This window comes from Crocodylus siamensis, chromosome 15 (genome assembly GCF_052110815.1).
Source record: "Crocodylus siamensis isolate JL-2025a chromosome 15, ASM5211081v1, whole genome shotgun sequence".
Classification (NCBI taxonomy): domain Eukaryota; kingdom Metazoa; phylum Chordata; order Crocodylia; family Crocodylidae; genus Crocodylus; species Crocodylus siamensis.
Window position 1 is genome coordinate 24549527 of NC_143409.1, and position 14706 is coordinate 24564232.

Here is a 14706-nt window from a genome sequence, read left to right on the forward strand (position 1 = left end):
GCAGAGCGCAGATAAGCAAAGGACCTGACAACATCTGGAAGAGCTGTGAGGCTTGGGGTGTGCTAAAGGGGAGCTAGAAGGCACGCATAGCCCTTAAGGCTGGGGGTACCGAGTCACCCCATACAGAACCGGGGATAGTTCAGCATATACCGTGTATTAGGAGATAAAAGGCAGCCTCCCTAATTGAACCATATAACAGCAAAGATGTGGCGGGCGAGGATAGAGGGTGCTGGATTGCCTAATTGAGATGGTAGGGGGTGCTAGTGAGATCACAACCGCTCCTGGGCCCCATGCCGTGACAGGAGGTCCTCAAGTTCTCTGCTGAGCCATTTTGCTAAGCTTCCTCTGAGATGGGATGGCCATTCCTTGTGCTGTCAGGATCACTCCCTTGACCACTCCTTTTGGACTCCTCTGCCTGTCAAGTCGTGGTCCCTTACGGCCTCAACAATGAGCCTGCTGAGCTTATCAAAGTCAGCTTTCTTGAAGTCAAGGACTTCTGTATTGCTGACTGACTTGCCAGCTTTGCGATGGATAGTAAAGGCGATCAGTTCACTGTCACCCAGCTTTCCATCGGTTCTTAGGTCACTAACTAGATCATCCCCTCTGGCCAGTACTAGGTCCAGCAACACTTTACCTCTCATTGGCCCATAGACTTCTTGGGTCAGGTAGAGCTCATCCATGCGCATAAGGAAGCTTTGCGACTGATCGGATTTGGCCAAGTGCTCTTCCCATTAGATGTCCAGGTACTTAAAATCTCCGGTGACAACCGTGCACTGAGAGCATGCCACCTCAGCCAGTTCCCTGGTGTATTCCTGGTCCAGCTCTTGTTTCTAGTTAGGAGGTCTGTAGCAGACTCCTACCATGATGTCCCCTGTGTCACGTTCATCATGTTTTTTAACCCAGAGAGACTCCAGTCATCCTTCCTGGGTGCCAGTGTCAACTTGCAGGAACATATGGCTGTCCTTGACATAGAGAGGTACAACCCCACCCCTTTTATCTGCACGATCACACCTGTACAGGGTATACCTGTGGCTCAGTCATAGGTGGAGTCCCACCAGGTCTCTGTTATCCCTATGATGTCATAGTCATTATTTATTAGCAGGAGGACCAGTTCCTCCTGTTTATTCCCCAAGCTCCTAGCATTGGTATACAGACAAGTGTCCCATTGAGGGCCCTTGTCTTCCCCATAGATAGTTCTGGGGCTAGGGCACAGATCATTTTGGGTCTAGGGTAGGGGTGGGTTCCCTTGAGTGCCTTAGCCTGCTGGATTTACAAGGGTTGCCCAGTGGGCTTGCAGTGGCGGTAATCCTCCCCCCCAACCCCCAATGTGCTCAGTTTAAAGCCCAGTCAAGCAGGTCAGCCAGTCTGGCTGAGAAGAGCCTCCTCCCCAGTGGAGAGGTGGAGGCCATCTCTCCCCAGCAGACCACTGCCTTTCTCACTAAAGAGTGGACTGTGATCATGGAAGCCAAAGCCTTCATGATGACATCAGCACTGCAGTCTTTGGTTGACTACCTTGACTTGTCTCCCCCTCCTCAGCCCATGACCCACAACCAGAAGGAGCAAGGAAAAGGCCACCTGTGCCCCCAACCCCCACTCCCAGAGCCCTGTAGTCTCTCATGACCTGGCTGGGATTGATCTGAGCTGTGTCATTTGTGCCCGCATGGATGAGGAGCATAGAGTAGTGGTCGGAGGGCCAGAGAAACTTGGGGATCCTCTTGGCTATGTCCTGGATGTGGGCCCCCAGGAAGTAGCAGACCTCATGGGCTAGGGGGTCAGAGTGGCAGATTGCCCCCTCAGGAGGGAGTCTCCCATGATGAGCACTCTGCATTTCATCTTAGGGAGAGTAGGGGTGTGTGTTCCTGCCTTGCCTGCAGGAGCTGGCATCTCCACAGGCTCTACTGGGGCTGCAAGAGGTTTATACCTGTTGCAAAGCCCCAGAGGAAAGGGGAACTTGGTGCAGCAGGCCTTCCAAAGTGGAGCAAACCCTGCAAGGGGAAGTGGCTATGCTCCTGGTCCCAGGATCCTGGAAACGTGCCAGGCAGTCCCTGCAACTGAGAACCAGAGGCTCCATCTGTGTGGAGCCCAGGACCATGGGTTCTGTCTGGGTGGAGGCCTCTGAGGTGCCAGAAGGGGAAGCCACAGACTCTGAGGGGACCCTCAGGGTGCGATGTGTGACCATCCACATCATGCAACTGGGAGGCCAGCTGCTGATAGGACTAGCTTCCCTAGGACTCACCAGCAGGGCCTCAGGCCCTCCCGCTCACCCTCCTGTGCAAACTCCTGCACTAACTAGTGTGCCTGGCAGAGAAGCACCCCTGTTTGTGAGGTTCTAGTTGCATGGTTCCCTGTGGGACTGGGTAAAATAGGAGCCAGGGCAGGGTGAGACCCTCCTCAGCTCCTCTCAGCTGCCTCCCTATATCTGAGCTGGGCTAGTCCCCTCCCATCACGGGCCTGCTTACCTCTGGCTGTGCTGGGGGTCAGCAGGGGCACTCCACAGATGTTGGGGGTTGCTGGGGGGCTTTGGGGTGCAGGGGCACAATCGGCTTGCACCCATGCATCTCACACCACTCCCTAAGCCCGACTGAAGGGCCAGATTATATGGCTCTTGCCCCACACTGAGCCTCATTATATTCCAGTCTGACCTGGAGCCATCCTACTCAGATAGCCTAACCTCTGGCCTTATACTGGGCTGCAAACACACCTAGACCCATTTGCCTCTCAGCAGTGGCCCCCTCTGGGACCTTTCGCCTGGCAGGCTCTGACCTTGCCTCTAGGCCAGTTGGGACTCCAAGACTCTAGCTCTGGCCATCCCTCACAGTGCATACTCTGGCCCTTCAACCATCCTTATCTCGATCCCAGCATTGACCAGTTGAGGTTTTATGGGTAGGTTCTTGGCAGCTAGCATTCTCTCTCATACAGGTCCACCTTCTGAGCCCATGGACCACATCGGTAATCCTGGCCTCTCCTAGGCCCACTCTAGTCCTTGTTGGGCTCACTCATTCTCTGCCCCACATTCAGCCTCTACTCCGGCTGGCCTATGTGCAATCCTTCAGCCTCCACTTCCCCCATGGACCCTACTCTAAACAGCCTCTGGCTCTCACTCCACCTCCTCACTAGGGCCACTACTTTGCCCCCTCAGTAGGGCTTCTGGGCCTTACTCCCCATGGGCCTCAAGCCCCACTCTGTGGGCCTTGGCCCTGTGCTTTTCATAGACATCATAGATTTCATAGACATCAGGGCTGGAAGGGACCTCGGGAGATCATTGAGTACAGCCCCCTGCTCAAAGGGCAGGAAGTCAGCTGGGGTCATAGGATCCCAGCAAGATAAGCATCCAATTTACTCTTGAAGGTGTTCAATATAGGTGCTTGAACCACCTCCGCTGGCAGACTGTTCCAGACCTTGGGGGCTCGGACAGTAAAGAAATTCTTCCTTATGTCCAGCCTGAAATGGTCTTGCAGGAGTTTGTGACCATTCGACCTAGTCATCCCTTGGGGCACTCTGGTGAACAAACGTTCCCCCAGATCCTGGTGGTCACCCCTGATAAACTTATAGGTGGTCATCAGATCACCCCTGAGCCTGCACTTTTCCAGGCTAAAGAGTCCCATGTCTCTCAGCCTATCATCCTAAGATCTGTTTTCCTGACCTCTGATCATACGCATGGCTCTCCTCTGGACTCTCTCAAGCTTCTTCACATCCTTTTTGAATTGTGGAGCCCAAAACTGGATGCAGTACTCCAGCTGCGGCCTCACCAAGGCCGAGTACAAGGGGAGAATGATGTCCCAGGATTTGCTCAAGAAGCATCTATGGATGCAAGCCAGCATTTTCGTCGCTTTATTAGCCGCAGCATCGTATTGCAGGCTCATGTTCATCTTGTGGTCAATAATGACCCCCAATTCTCTTTCTTCTGTAGTGCTATCCAACTTAGCACTGCTGAGCCTATAAGGATGTTGCAGGTTTTTCCTCCCAAGGTGGAGAACCTTGCATTTTTCGGTGTTAATCACCATCAGGTTCTCATCCGCCCATTTGCTGAGCATGTCCAGGTCAGCCTGGATCACCCGCCTATCTTCTGGCGTGGATGCTTTGCCCCAAAGTTTGGTGTCATTGGCGAACTTGGCCAGTCCACTCCCGACTCCAATGTCCACATCATTAATGAAGATGTCGAACAGTATGGGTCCCAGGACAGAGCCTTGAGGGACCCCACTGGTTACAGGACACCATGATGAGTGACTGCCATCAATCACAACCCTCTGGGTCCGACCACGAAGCCAATTTCCCAGCCAGCAGATTGTGGTGGAGCCAAGGCCACAACTGGGCAGTTTGGCCAAGAGGTGATCATGGGATACCAGATCAAAAGCTTTTTTGAAGTCAAGATATATGACATCAATCTCTTCTCCCTTGTCCAGGTGATAGGTCACCTGGTCATAGAAGGAAATGAGATTGGTCAAACAAGACCTACCCACAACAAACCCATGCTGGCTATCCCTTAGAATGTTAGCCTGGGCCAGTCCCTCAAGGATGGCCTCCTTAATAAACTTTTCTAAGATCTTCCCCAGGATAGAAGTCAGGCTAATGGGCCTGTAGTTAGCCGGATCAACTCTCCTCCCTTTCTTGAAGATCGGCACCACATTGGCCTTCTTCCAGTCTTCGGGCACTACACCAGAGCGCCAGGAGTTTTCAAAGTCCGTGCCAGGGGCTGGGCTATGACGCTCGCCAGCTCCTTGAGTACCCTGGGGTGCAGATTGTCAGGGCCAGCTGACTTGAAGGTATCCAGCTTCTCAAGGTGTTCCTTCACGAGGTCAGCATTTATGGAGGGTAGGGGATCCCCATCACCCAGATCTCCCTGCCCCACAGCAGGCATGGGCGTCCCATGGGACTGGTGAAAGACTGACGCAAAGTACCTATTTAATAGGTTGGCTTTTTCCTGGGCGTCAGTTGTCTGTTGGGGTGTGTTCCCCTAGCCTTTCCCCTCCACAGGGTCACCTGCAAGGCAGCGGAGGCTGAGGTTTTCCAGTGCCCCATACTCACCATCCACTAGGGAGGTATTGGTATGGCATTTCCTGGGGACCACCCCTCCACAGGAAGTCCCACCACACCATCCTCCCCGGCAGGTTATAGTTTCAGGTCATGCTCCTGGAACCTCCTCCATCCCTATAGTTCCTACCCTTGACATCCAGGTGTTCTGGAAGCAGCAGTACTCCAGCCAGGAGATGTTCACCCTTCGGCTCCCCACTTGCAACTGCCTGGCTCTGGTCTCAGGGCCTGTCTTATACCCTGAATGCCTAGCCCTACACCAAACAGGCAGCGTCCTGGGTACCATGCGACTGCCTGATTGGGTCTGTCATCACCCACAGGCTGATGTGCAGCCTGGTCAAGCCCTTAGAGTGATACTGTTCTCCCTCTCATACTGCTCCAAGGCAGTGCACTTCTCCTTCCTCAAGCATGATCATATAGTCAAAATTTGTCATAGTTGCTCTTGTAAAAGTAAAAAAAATAGCAAATAGTACCAACAAATTTTCATGTATGTCTCTAATTACTTAGATGTTAAGTAGAGGTTAGCAAATGCCATTAAAACAAAATGCAAAAAAAATTGAAAATGGAGGTTTCCAAATACTTCTAATTTTACACCTACCATTGAATTTTATGGAGAGTGTCCATTTTCTCTCAAAAATATATTTTCATTTGCAGATGGAAACATAAAAAGAACAGTTTCTGTAAGATAAATACTATGTCCCCATCCAAACCATGAGACATTTCTAGTCTTCCCTCTTTCTGAGGTGTTAATAGCAATATGGCAGAAACCTTACTAGTAAGAAAGCTGGATACAGAACAATGAAAAATGTTAATGTGAAAAAAATGTTTGTACAACTCTATGGGTTCACCTATATGTTCAGTAATGTGCCTTTGCTACTGCTCATTAAGTTTAGTACCCCGAATATAAGGTACTACATAAAGGCACATTAGCCCATGCTAATGTGCAGTAGCAAAGGTGAACGGTTGTTTTGTGATGCTTAACACACAGTAGACTAATTGTACTGTGCATTAGCACAGTTTTAGCTGTGATGCGCTGATGCACAGAAAAATAGGCTACTTCACACTTCACTGCCTTTCTGGTATGCATGGCCTATGTGGAACAAAAGCCTGTAGAAATGAAAGGCCAGTATGATATCTCATCTCATCTGCTATTTGAAGTCACCATATAGTATCCAAAGTACTCTCTCCTACTGTATTCTAGAACAGTAAGAGTCACAAGATTTTAATTATATTTAACTATTCTATATGTTTTTGAAAGATGATGATAACTTTGCACTATACAGTTTGAATCATGAAAGGCTTGCTGCTAAGCTGGATAACTACTTACTTGTAATAACTTGGAATATGTCCAACACCTTCTGCTCATATTTCTATTTGCTTTTATGTGTATATTATTTTTCTCTTTTTTAGAGATTAGACTAACAGTGTGGAGCACCTCAGTACAGAAATCATTCTCATTCCCTCTGCACAAAAAATCTAGAATGTTAAAGGGCAGAAACAATTTCCTTATGTAAAGTATTTGGTAGAATAGCAGGTAAAGACAGGCAAGGTGATGCATGCAATGTGCTGAAATATTGGAACTTACATTTCACAGAAAGCTCTGAAAATATTTGGTGGAGGTGGGGCTCTGGCATCTGTTGAAAATTTTCTAATTGGAAAATGTGGCAGTGAAACCTCATGGAGGGGCATCCCCCTGAGACAGTTCTAAAGACCTGCTTGACACGCTTGAATGCAGCCCTTAGGACACTCATGAAACAGCTTCACTACTACATTTCTGCATTTAATGCATGCAAGCAGGAGCAGGTAGGTATGATGTGCTTGGAAACATCCTTCCCCAGCCACAACATGGATGTAGCATAGACAGACCCTTTGATATTTGTATACTATGCACCATGAAAAGATCATGAATGGCACAAAAAAGAATATAATCAGTGCAAAGACATCTCAGAACTTAATGGAATAAACAGGTACCATTAGATTTTAAGTAGAGATGCACCAATACATTGGCTGATATCAGATCGGCACCAATATAAAGAAAATTGGCTGTATCAGAAATCAGCCTGATGAGGCTGATAATTTGGCTGATAAAAGCCCATGTGTTTAGGCAGATCAATGCCCCCCATGGTGAGGGATGGAGTGGGTCAGGGGCAGGCACTGCCCAGCCAGGGCAGAGTAAGGTACTGGATGGAGCCATGGTTCATGCAGGGGGACATGTGCCTCTCGGTCTGCATGAGGCAGGGTGGGCATGCTGTAGCTGTGGGCTGGAGCCGGAGCTGTGCCAGGCTTTTCTCAGTGGGGGCTGGGCTCAGGGTGGGTGGCATTGGTGCTGGAAGCAGGGCTACAGGAGGAGCTTCAGCCACCCCAAATTTTGCCATAGACCCCTATAGGTTCCCCTCCCAGCACAGCCCCAGCTCAACTCCCCACCTCCAGCAACACACCAGGAAATGCCAGGGCTGCACTGGGTAGACAGTAGCAGCACGAGGAGGGGAGGCTATAGGAGGGCTACAGTGAAACATGGGGTGGCTGCAGCCCCTCTGATAACCTCACTCCCAGCACCACTGCCACCCACCCTAAACCCAACCCCCCACCGAGAAGAGACTGGCACAGCCCTGGTTCCAGCCCATAGCTGCAACCCACCTGCCCCACCCCATGCAGACCTGGAGGCATATCTCCCCCCCCCCCGCTACATCCCCTGGACAAGCCACAGCTCCATCCTGCAACCTGCCCCACCTCGTCTGGGCAGCATCGGCCCCTACCACACTCCTCCCTCACCACAGAGGCATTGATCTTCCCCCCATGCCCCTTCCTTCCCCCCTGCCCTTCCACCACAACAGACTTACCAGCTGCATGCAGCTGTATCATAAATCAGATTAGTATTGGCCAACATGCCTCCTTAAAAATCAGATATCAATATCAGTCCCCAAAATCTCCATCAGTACACCCCTAGTTTTAAGGCAAAGTCGCTGTGAAATGACTGTATGTCTTAAGGATCTGTTGATAGGGTGAATAAAAATAAAACAGAAAATGAGATGGACTAGAAGGTTTTTTGTGATTTCCCATTAGCTGTCAAGTTTGTATAAAAGATTTTATGGAAGTAATTGAAGGGCAGCAAAAGAATTCTATGTAAAATAATTGGATGTTTCATCTAATTCTCAGAACAAAGTTGTAATGATTATTATCTCTATTTGCACTGATTAATGCCAGTTGCAATTTTAAACATTAATCTCCAAACACGTACAATGAGTAAATCAGTAGACTTGTCTATTAACCTTGAAGGTTACCTGAAATTTTTTTTGAAAATCATCCCACTCTCTGGCTGCAATTGCATACACATCTGTTGGTGGTTGTGCCAGGTTTTTAGAAATATCTATGGCATACCCTGAAATGCTATAACAGCAAATTATTTCTAAATAAAGCTGCTGCTGAAATATATTGGCATTGACTGAAAGGTAACTAGTATCTAGTAACATGATGATGAGCCGGGTAGTAAGGAAATGCCAGTTTATAATTCTATTCTTTATCATAGAGTTGCTGTTTAACTTAGTTTCCTTATTTGAGGATAACAGCACCCGATGATATAACTCACATGGATGTCAGTAAATGTTTACAAAGCATGTTGAATGTGAATAGCAAGAGATGTATGTTATGCACTAATATGGCACCACCTGCCTAAGCACACAGCTGTTTGAGATTGGAGCCCTGAATTGGGAATGCACTGGGAAAAGCCTGCAAATGAAAATCCTTTTATGTTCTGAGAAAGGGTCACACACATCCTTTCCTGCAAGTGTGGAAGGTTTCCTAGGAAAGAGGTCCCAGATATGTGGGATGTAAGTGAAGGACTCCCAGCTTTACTTTGACATGAGCTCCCATTACTTGTGTATCCAACACAACTTCTGCCAGATATTCAAGCCCCACCTTCTGGATCTGGGTTGGGAGACAGGGTTTTATTGAACCCAGTAACCATACACACTCCCCTGAATACTCTATGTCCTTAGCTATTAAGAATCACACAACATACTTTAAAATGACAAAGGCTGAATAAAAGGAATTTTTGGTGGGAGGCTTTTGTGCCTACATAAGTAAATTATTTATTTCTTGCAAATTGTAATTTAAAAATAAAATTATTAGATTAGGTAATTAGAAAAGTACAGTATTAAAAGTTTTCCATGCAATTAATTTTAATTACAAGGTTCAGTTGGTTACATCTCTCATGTTTTATTTTAGGGGGGAAAGCTAAAACTGTTTTAAATTAAAATAAGAGTAGGACATTGTTTAGAACATTTATTGACAGAGCATGAGAGAGTCGCACTTGGAATCCAGCTTGAGATCAAGGGTATGAGCTCATGCTTAAGTGCCTATAGTCTTTCCTAATTAGATAAGGCTGGTATGGAGAGCCAGGAGGAAAAAACAAATTGGAAAGTTTGTGGCTTAGTTGAAATGATTGCTGGAAATGGGGGGAAGACTGGAATTGATCCATTCTCCCTTGCCATCCATGACAGCTCACCAAAACTTCCTAAGTGTCCCTCCAGCCCAAATAATTGCCCACCCTTGATCTAAGGTAAATTCCAGCCTTTCCCTGATAAAGTGGTGTTGAATGGCTCAGCTTCAAGAGGGGGACTAGAAAGTGACTGCTATCTGGCCTGATGGTTAGACCACTGCATTGGGAAGAGAGAGAGAGATAAATTCAACCCTCCTTTGGGATTTTGATATAAGGCCAAACTCCCTCACCTAGAACCTGACTGATTTCCCAAACCATTAGGCTATTGAACTAAAATATGTGAGGGCCCTTCCTCCCCTTGTTTTCTCTGGGCTCCATTTTTGGGGCTTATGCTCCAGTACACACATATACCCAGCCAGAGTGCAACCTACTGTGCATCTGAATTCTCATGTATCCACATGGCACTTGGTTGCAGTGCAGGTTCCTATCCTGCTTTCCCATTTTGTCTATGAATATGTTAGAAAAGAATATAAGTGTAGGCTGAAACACCAACAGCATACCTCATAGAAGACTTCCTCATGGAGGCTTTATACACATTTTCATTTTGACCTTATAGGAATTTATAGAGTATAATGAGAGATATTTCTAGCCCACAAAGATGTTATAGTCTAAATACCAATACTTGAGGTTTAAGTTTCTGACTAAAAACTGAGTGGTAGTTTTGCCAACTCAGGAGTTCAGTAATCATGACCTAGGCCACAGAAATCATGAGATTGGCCTAATAATAATCAATACTGTATTTTATATAAACCTGCTGCCAGGTTTTTAAAGCATTAGGGTTCATATTTTTAAGATTCTTAGTGACAACAAAGACTAGAAGCTTGATTAATGAAAAAGGAAACTGAGGTTGTTACACAAACACATCACTCTGGGAGCTGGGCTGCAAGAAAAACAACCAAAAATTGCCACCTGTGTAAAAAATGACAGGCATTTTTGGCAAACCCCTCCCAGAAGGTCTCTTGCTCTGTCTCTTTTACTCCTCTGTCCTAGGGCCCTATCCATGACAACCACTTTCTCCATCCCTTCTCCTTCCCCCAGAAGCAGCCTATATTCCCCTTACTATCCCTTATGCCACATGCTCCCTACCTTTTATCCTCCCCATACACTCTGAGTCCTGGTTTCCTTGTCTTCCCAACAAAAGAGCATTTCCTTCTTCACAGATAGAATTTTCCCTCCAGCAGGAGGTGGGAAAATAGGGAAGCTGGGTGTTATCTCTCTTCCTCCCCATTTCCCCCCCTAAAATTGTGTGCGCTGTGGGAGCTAGCATGTTAGGAAGAAGATAGCACTCCTCTCCTCTCAGGTGCTTCCCTTTCTGAATGAGCACGATACTATTAGGAGAGCTTTGACCTCAGAGGCAAAGAGCAGAGAGCTGTTATGTTGCTTTTGGCTGGGGGACAGCAGGAGGCAGGGGCAACAAGATGTTTGGAGGGAAGGGAGTACTGGTTACTTGCTGTGGCATTCAGAGATAAGCATCTCACCACATGATCCTGAGAGTTGGGAGAGATAGAGGAGGCAAGGGGTTCCCCCTTAAAATTAAAACTCAGCCTGACAAAAAACAGATATTAAGGCAGAGAAAGTCTGTATATATGTATTCAAGTGATCTGGGAAAATTACTCCAGGTTTGTTCTTCTAGTAGAAAAACTTACTTGGCAACACCTGAGCAGACATTTGAATACTGAGCCCTCAAAGAGCAGAGAGCTAGCAGTGCTGATGCTGCACAATGAGGGGACCCCTACTCAGTATCAGTCTGTTTCCCTGCAGCACAATATAGGGACTGTGAAGGGGGTGTATTCTGCTCCCTGCTTCCCTGAAGCAGTAGAGTTCAGCAAACAACACACAATCTCTTGGAGTGAGAGTGCAGAAGCAGGAGCAAAGCACCCTGGGGTACTGGAGAACTATGCTGTGGCTTCTCACAGAAGAGAATGTGTACAGAAATTCACCTTCCCAGGAGAAACTCACCCAGGAGTGATTTACACCTTATTGTTCTCAAGTTATTTTCTCCTGAAGCTTCCATTTTTAGCGTGGGAGAAAAATCCTGAAATACATACACTCATGAGTTCTTTTGTTTGTACATGGCTAAAAATGTCACTTAACAGACATGAGGTGGCTTGTGAATGCTGTGATGCTGGGGCAGCTGGAGCATCCCACAGAAGCACAGGGGGCTCCCTAGCATGCTCAGAAGCAGACCTAGAAGTGCTTCTGCTCCACTTCCGGTCCACTTCTGGGCCCACCAGGGAGCATGTTGGGGGCCCCCCCCGTGCCTCTCAGCTTAGTAACTGGTGCCTCCTGGGTCTGGGAGGGCACCTGGGGTCCCCCTGTGGCCAATCACCTGGAGGGTGCGGGGGGGGGGCCCACACACTCGGCAGCAGACCCACAGAAGTACTTCCGGTCCACTCCTAGGTTCACCACCAAGCATGTGGGGGGGGGGCCCCATGCTCCTGTGGGACACTCCATCCACCCCAGCATTGTAGCATTCATGAGCTGCAGCTGGTACCTCGAGGTATGTAGAAAAAACCTTTAAAGCTGTGTCTATGGCTGAACTGCTGATTCTCTGAATCGTCATCGAATCTTCAGATTCACCCAGATCAAATTGGGGAACAGTGATCTGAATCAATGAATAAAATCACTGTCCCCGATTCAGGCTGAATCCAAATCCAACTCAAATATGTCGCATTTCGCACACCCCTAATGTGGATAGATGGCAGAAGATGAATTCAACAACAACATGAGATGTTGTTTTTGTAGCATTCCCATGACTATAATATGGTATTCATTGTTTTGTGTCTGTAATTTGCAAGGTGACCCAAAATGGATTGTCTTGTGGATACTTTGGTGCAAATGTTTATTATTATGTAGTTACCTGTGAATGTTGGAAACCAGACTTTATATCTTGAGTGGTCCTTCCAGTTTTGCATTCCCACTTAACCGTATACAAACCATATTTCCAGAATGTTTTATATCAACAATAAGTGTTAAATGTGTACTCCAGTTCACTTCAAATCTTGTGTATTAATGCTACTTCATTATTTGTGCTAGTTTGGAAAAAAAACCTCTGAACTTACAACTAATGTTATGCTCTCATTAGCTTATCAGAATTCATAGGTTCATCTGAGTTATTCACAAAGCAGTACAATTTGCAATCAATGCTGATTCCATGTACTTACACCTGGGAGACACTTAGATGTTTCATATTTACTTGCCCTATACACTAACAGAATCAATGCTCTTTGGTTTCCTTTGAGAGAAACAAGATGGAAAGATTCCTTGTGCCAGGAATTTCTAGAAATTTGCCTCTGGAGTAATGCAATGGCTGAAAATGTTAGAAATGTTAGCAAAATATTAGCTAAGATTGCCACCCAAACACTTCTACCCAAAGTTAAACTGTGTGGTTTAGTTTTTTTCTGGTGTTCTTTGGTAATAAGTTTTAAATTTGAAACAAACATGCATTTACTAGTATTGTCAAATAGAACTATAGTCATGCAATTCACATTTTATCTTCATATTTTTTATAACAGAGAACAAAGATGTTTCTGGTTGTATGTGTTTTAAAAACACCAGTGTACACTCCATGGTAATAAGCTGGCTCGATTCTGATCTTGTCTACATTAGTGTAAATTATCCATGGTAGTAAAAGTTAATACTGAATGAATATCTAGCCAAAAAGCATTTGTAATGTATCTGTGCAGAATCCTGCTAAATGTTAATAGGTGTTAATCTGTTTGCATTTTAGGCACTTTTCATGTTTGTCTTCTAAATACATGTGTCCTGGTGTTCCAGCAGTGATGAGTACCTTGCTGGCAAATATAAATGCTTTTTATGCCCACACTACAGCAACAACTAATGTATCAGCCACGGATCGTTTTGCTGCTTCCAACTTTGGTGTAAGTACCATTCTCTTTATCAATAGGGTGACATTTTTCTCTGTTTTCTAATGGATGATATAGTATTGAACCTAAACATTTAAAAAAGTTCAAAAGTGCCTAAGTCACATCTGAAGAAAGACTTTGAGGGATTTGAATATTTTACTCCAATCTTCTTGAAAAGTTAAAACTAAAATACTGAATATCATATTCACATTTTTACATGCTCATGTAGTATTAAATAAAAGCATGCAGAGTAAGAAATGAATGGTATTTCAGTATTTACATCAGGTAGATTTTGGTTTGATTACACTATATAATTGTATTATATGTACAGGTTGGTTCCTTCGTTGGAGTATATTGGTCTATATAACTGACTTAAAGGGACCTGAATGAACCCGGTGAATCTGACCATAAGTATTCTAAAAAGATCCTTTGAGATCAGTAGCACAAGAATAGTTATATTGACCCTTCCTTTCATAGATTTCATAGACATTAGGGCTGGAAGGAACCTCGGAAGACATCGAGTCCAGCCCCCCCAACCCAAAGGGCAGAAAGTCAGCTGGGGTCATAGGATCCCAGCAAGATAAGCATCCAATTTGCCTTTAAAGGTGTTCAATGTAAGTGCTTGAACCACCTCCAATGGTAGGCTGTTCCAGACCTTGGGGGCTCGGACAGTAAAGAAAAAGAAATTCTTCCTTATGTCCAGCCTGAAATGGTCTGGTAGTAGTTTATGACCATTTTACCTCGTCATCCCTTGGGGCGCTCTGGTGAACAAACCTTCCCACAGATACTGGTGATCACCCCTGATAAATTTATAGGTGGCCATCAGATCACCCCTGAGCCTGTGCTTTTCCAGGCTAAAGAGCCCCATGGCTCTCAGCCTGTTGTCGTAAGGTCTGTTTTCCTGACCTCTGATCATGCACGTGGCTCTTCTCTGGACTCTCTCAAACTTCTCCACATCCTTTTTGAATTGTGGAGCTTTGAAAATGTGTATTTAAACACTCAGTAATAAAGTTTATGTATCTTTTCACATGGAAGTATCAAAAACAGTAGCTGAAAAACAAATTTAGAATTTTTCCCAAGCCAATTATAGAATAATCCTACTTATTTAATAATTGAGAATACAATTTGTCTCCAGCTGTGGGTAAAAAACTTGTAATAAATTTTACGTTTACATACATGGGTTTGGTATGGAAAAAGAGAGATCTGCAAATAAGCTTTTCTTCCTGAACACTGCTTCTTGCATGTAGCATTCTGATATGACTATCACAAAACACAATAGATATGTGCATTAGGCCTGTGTGAAGCTTCAGT

General features: G+C 45.8%; 1 protein-coding gene across 1 annotated transcript in view; it reads left to right on the forward strand.

Annotated features, from left to right (window-relative positions):
* UNC13C (unc-13 homolog C) overlaps window positions 1–14706 on the forward strand; it is a 524308-nt gene that overhangs the window by 247994 nt on the left and 261608 nt on the right. Inside the window, exon 13 of the mRNA XM_090029216.1 lies at window positions 13260–13410. Coding sequence (XP_089885342.1) covers window positions 13260–13410 — 151 coding nt within the window. The remainder of the gene's footprint in view (window positions 1–13259; window positions 13411–14706) is intronic.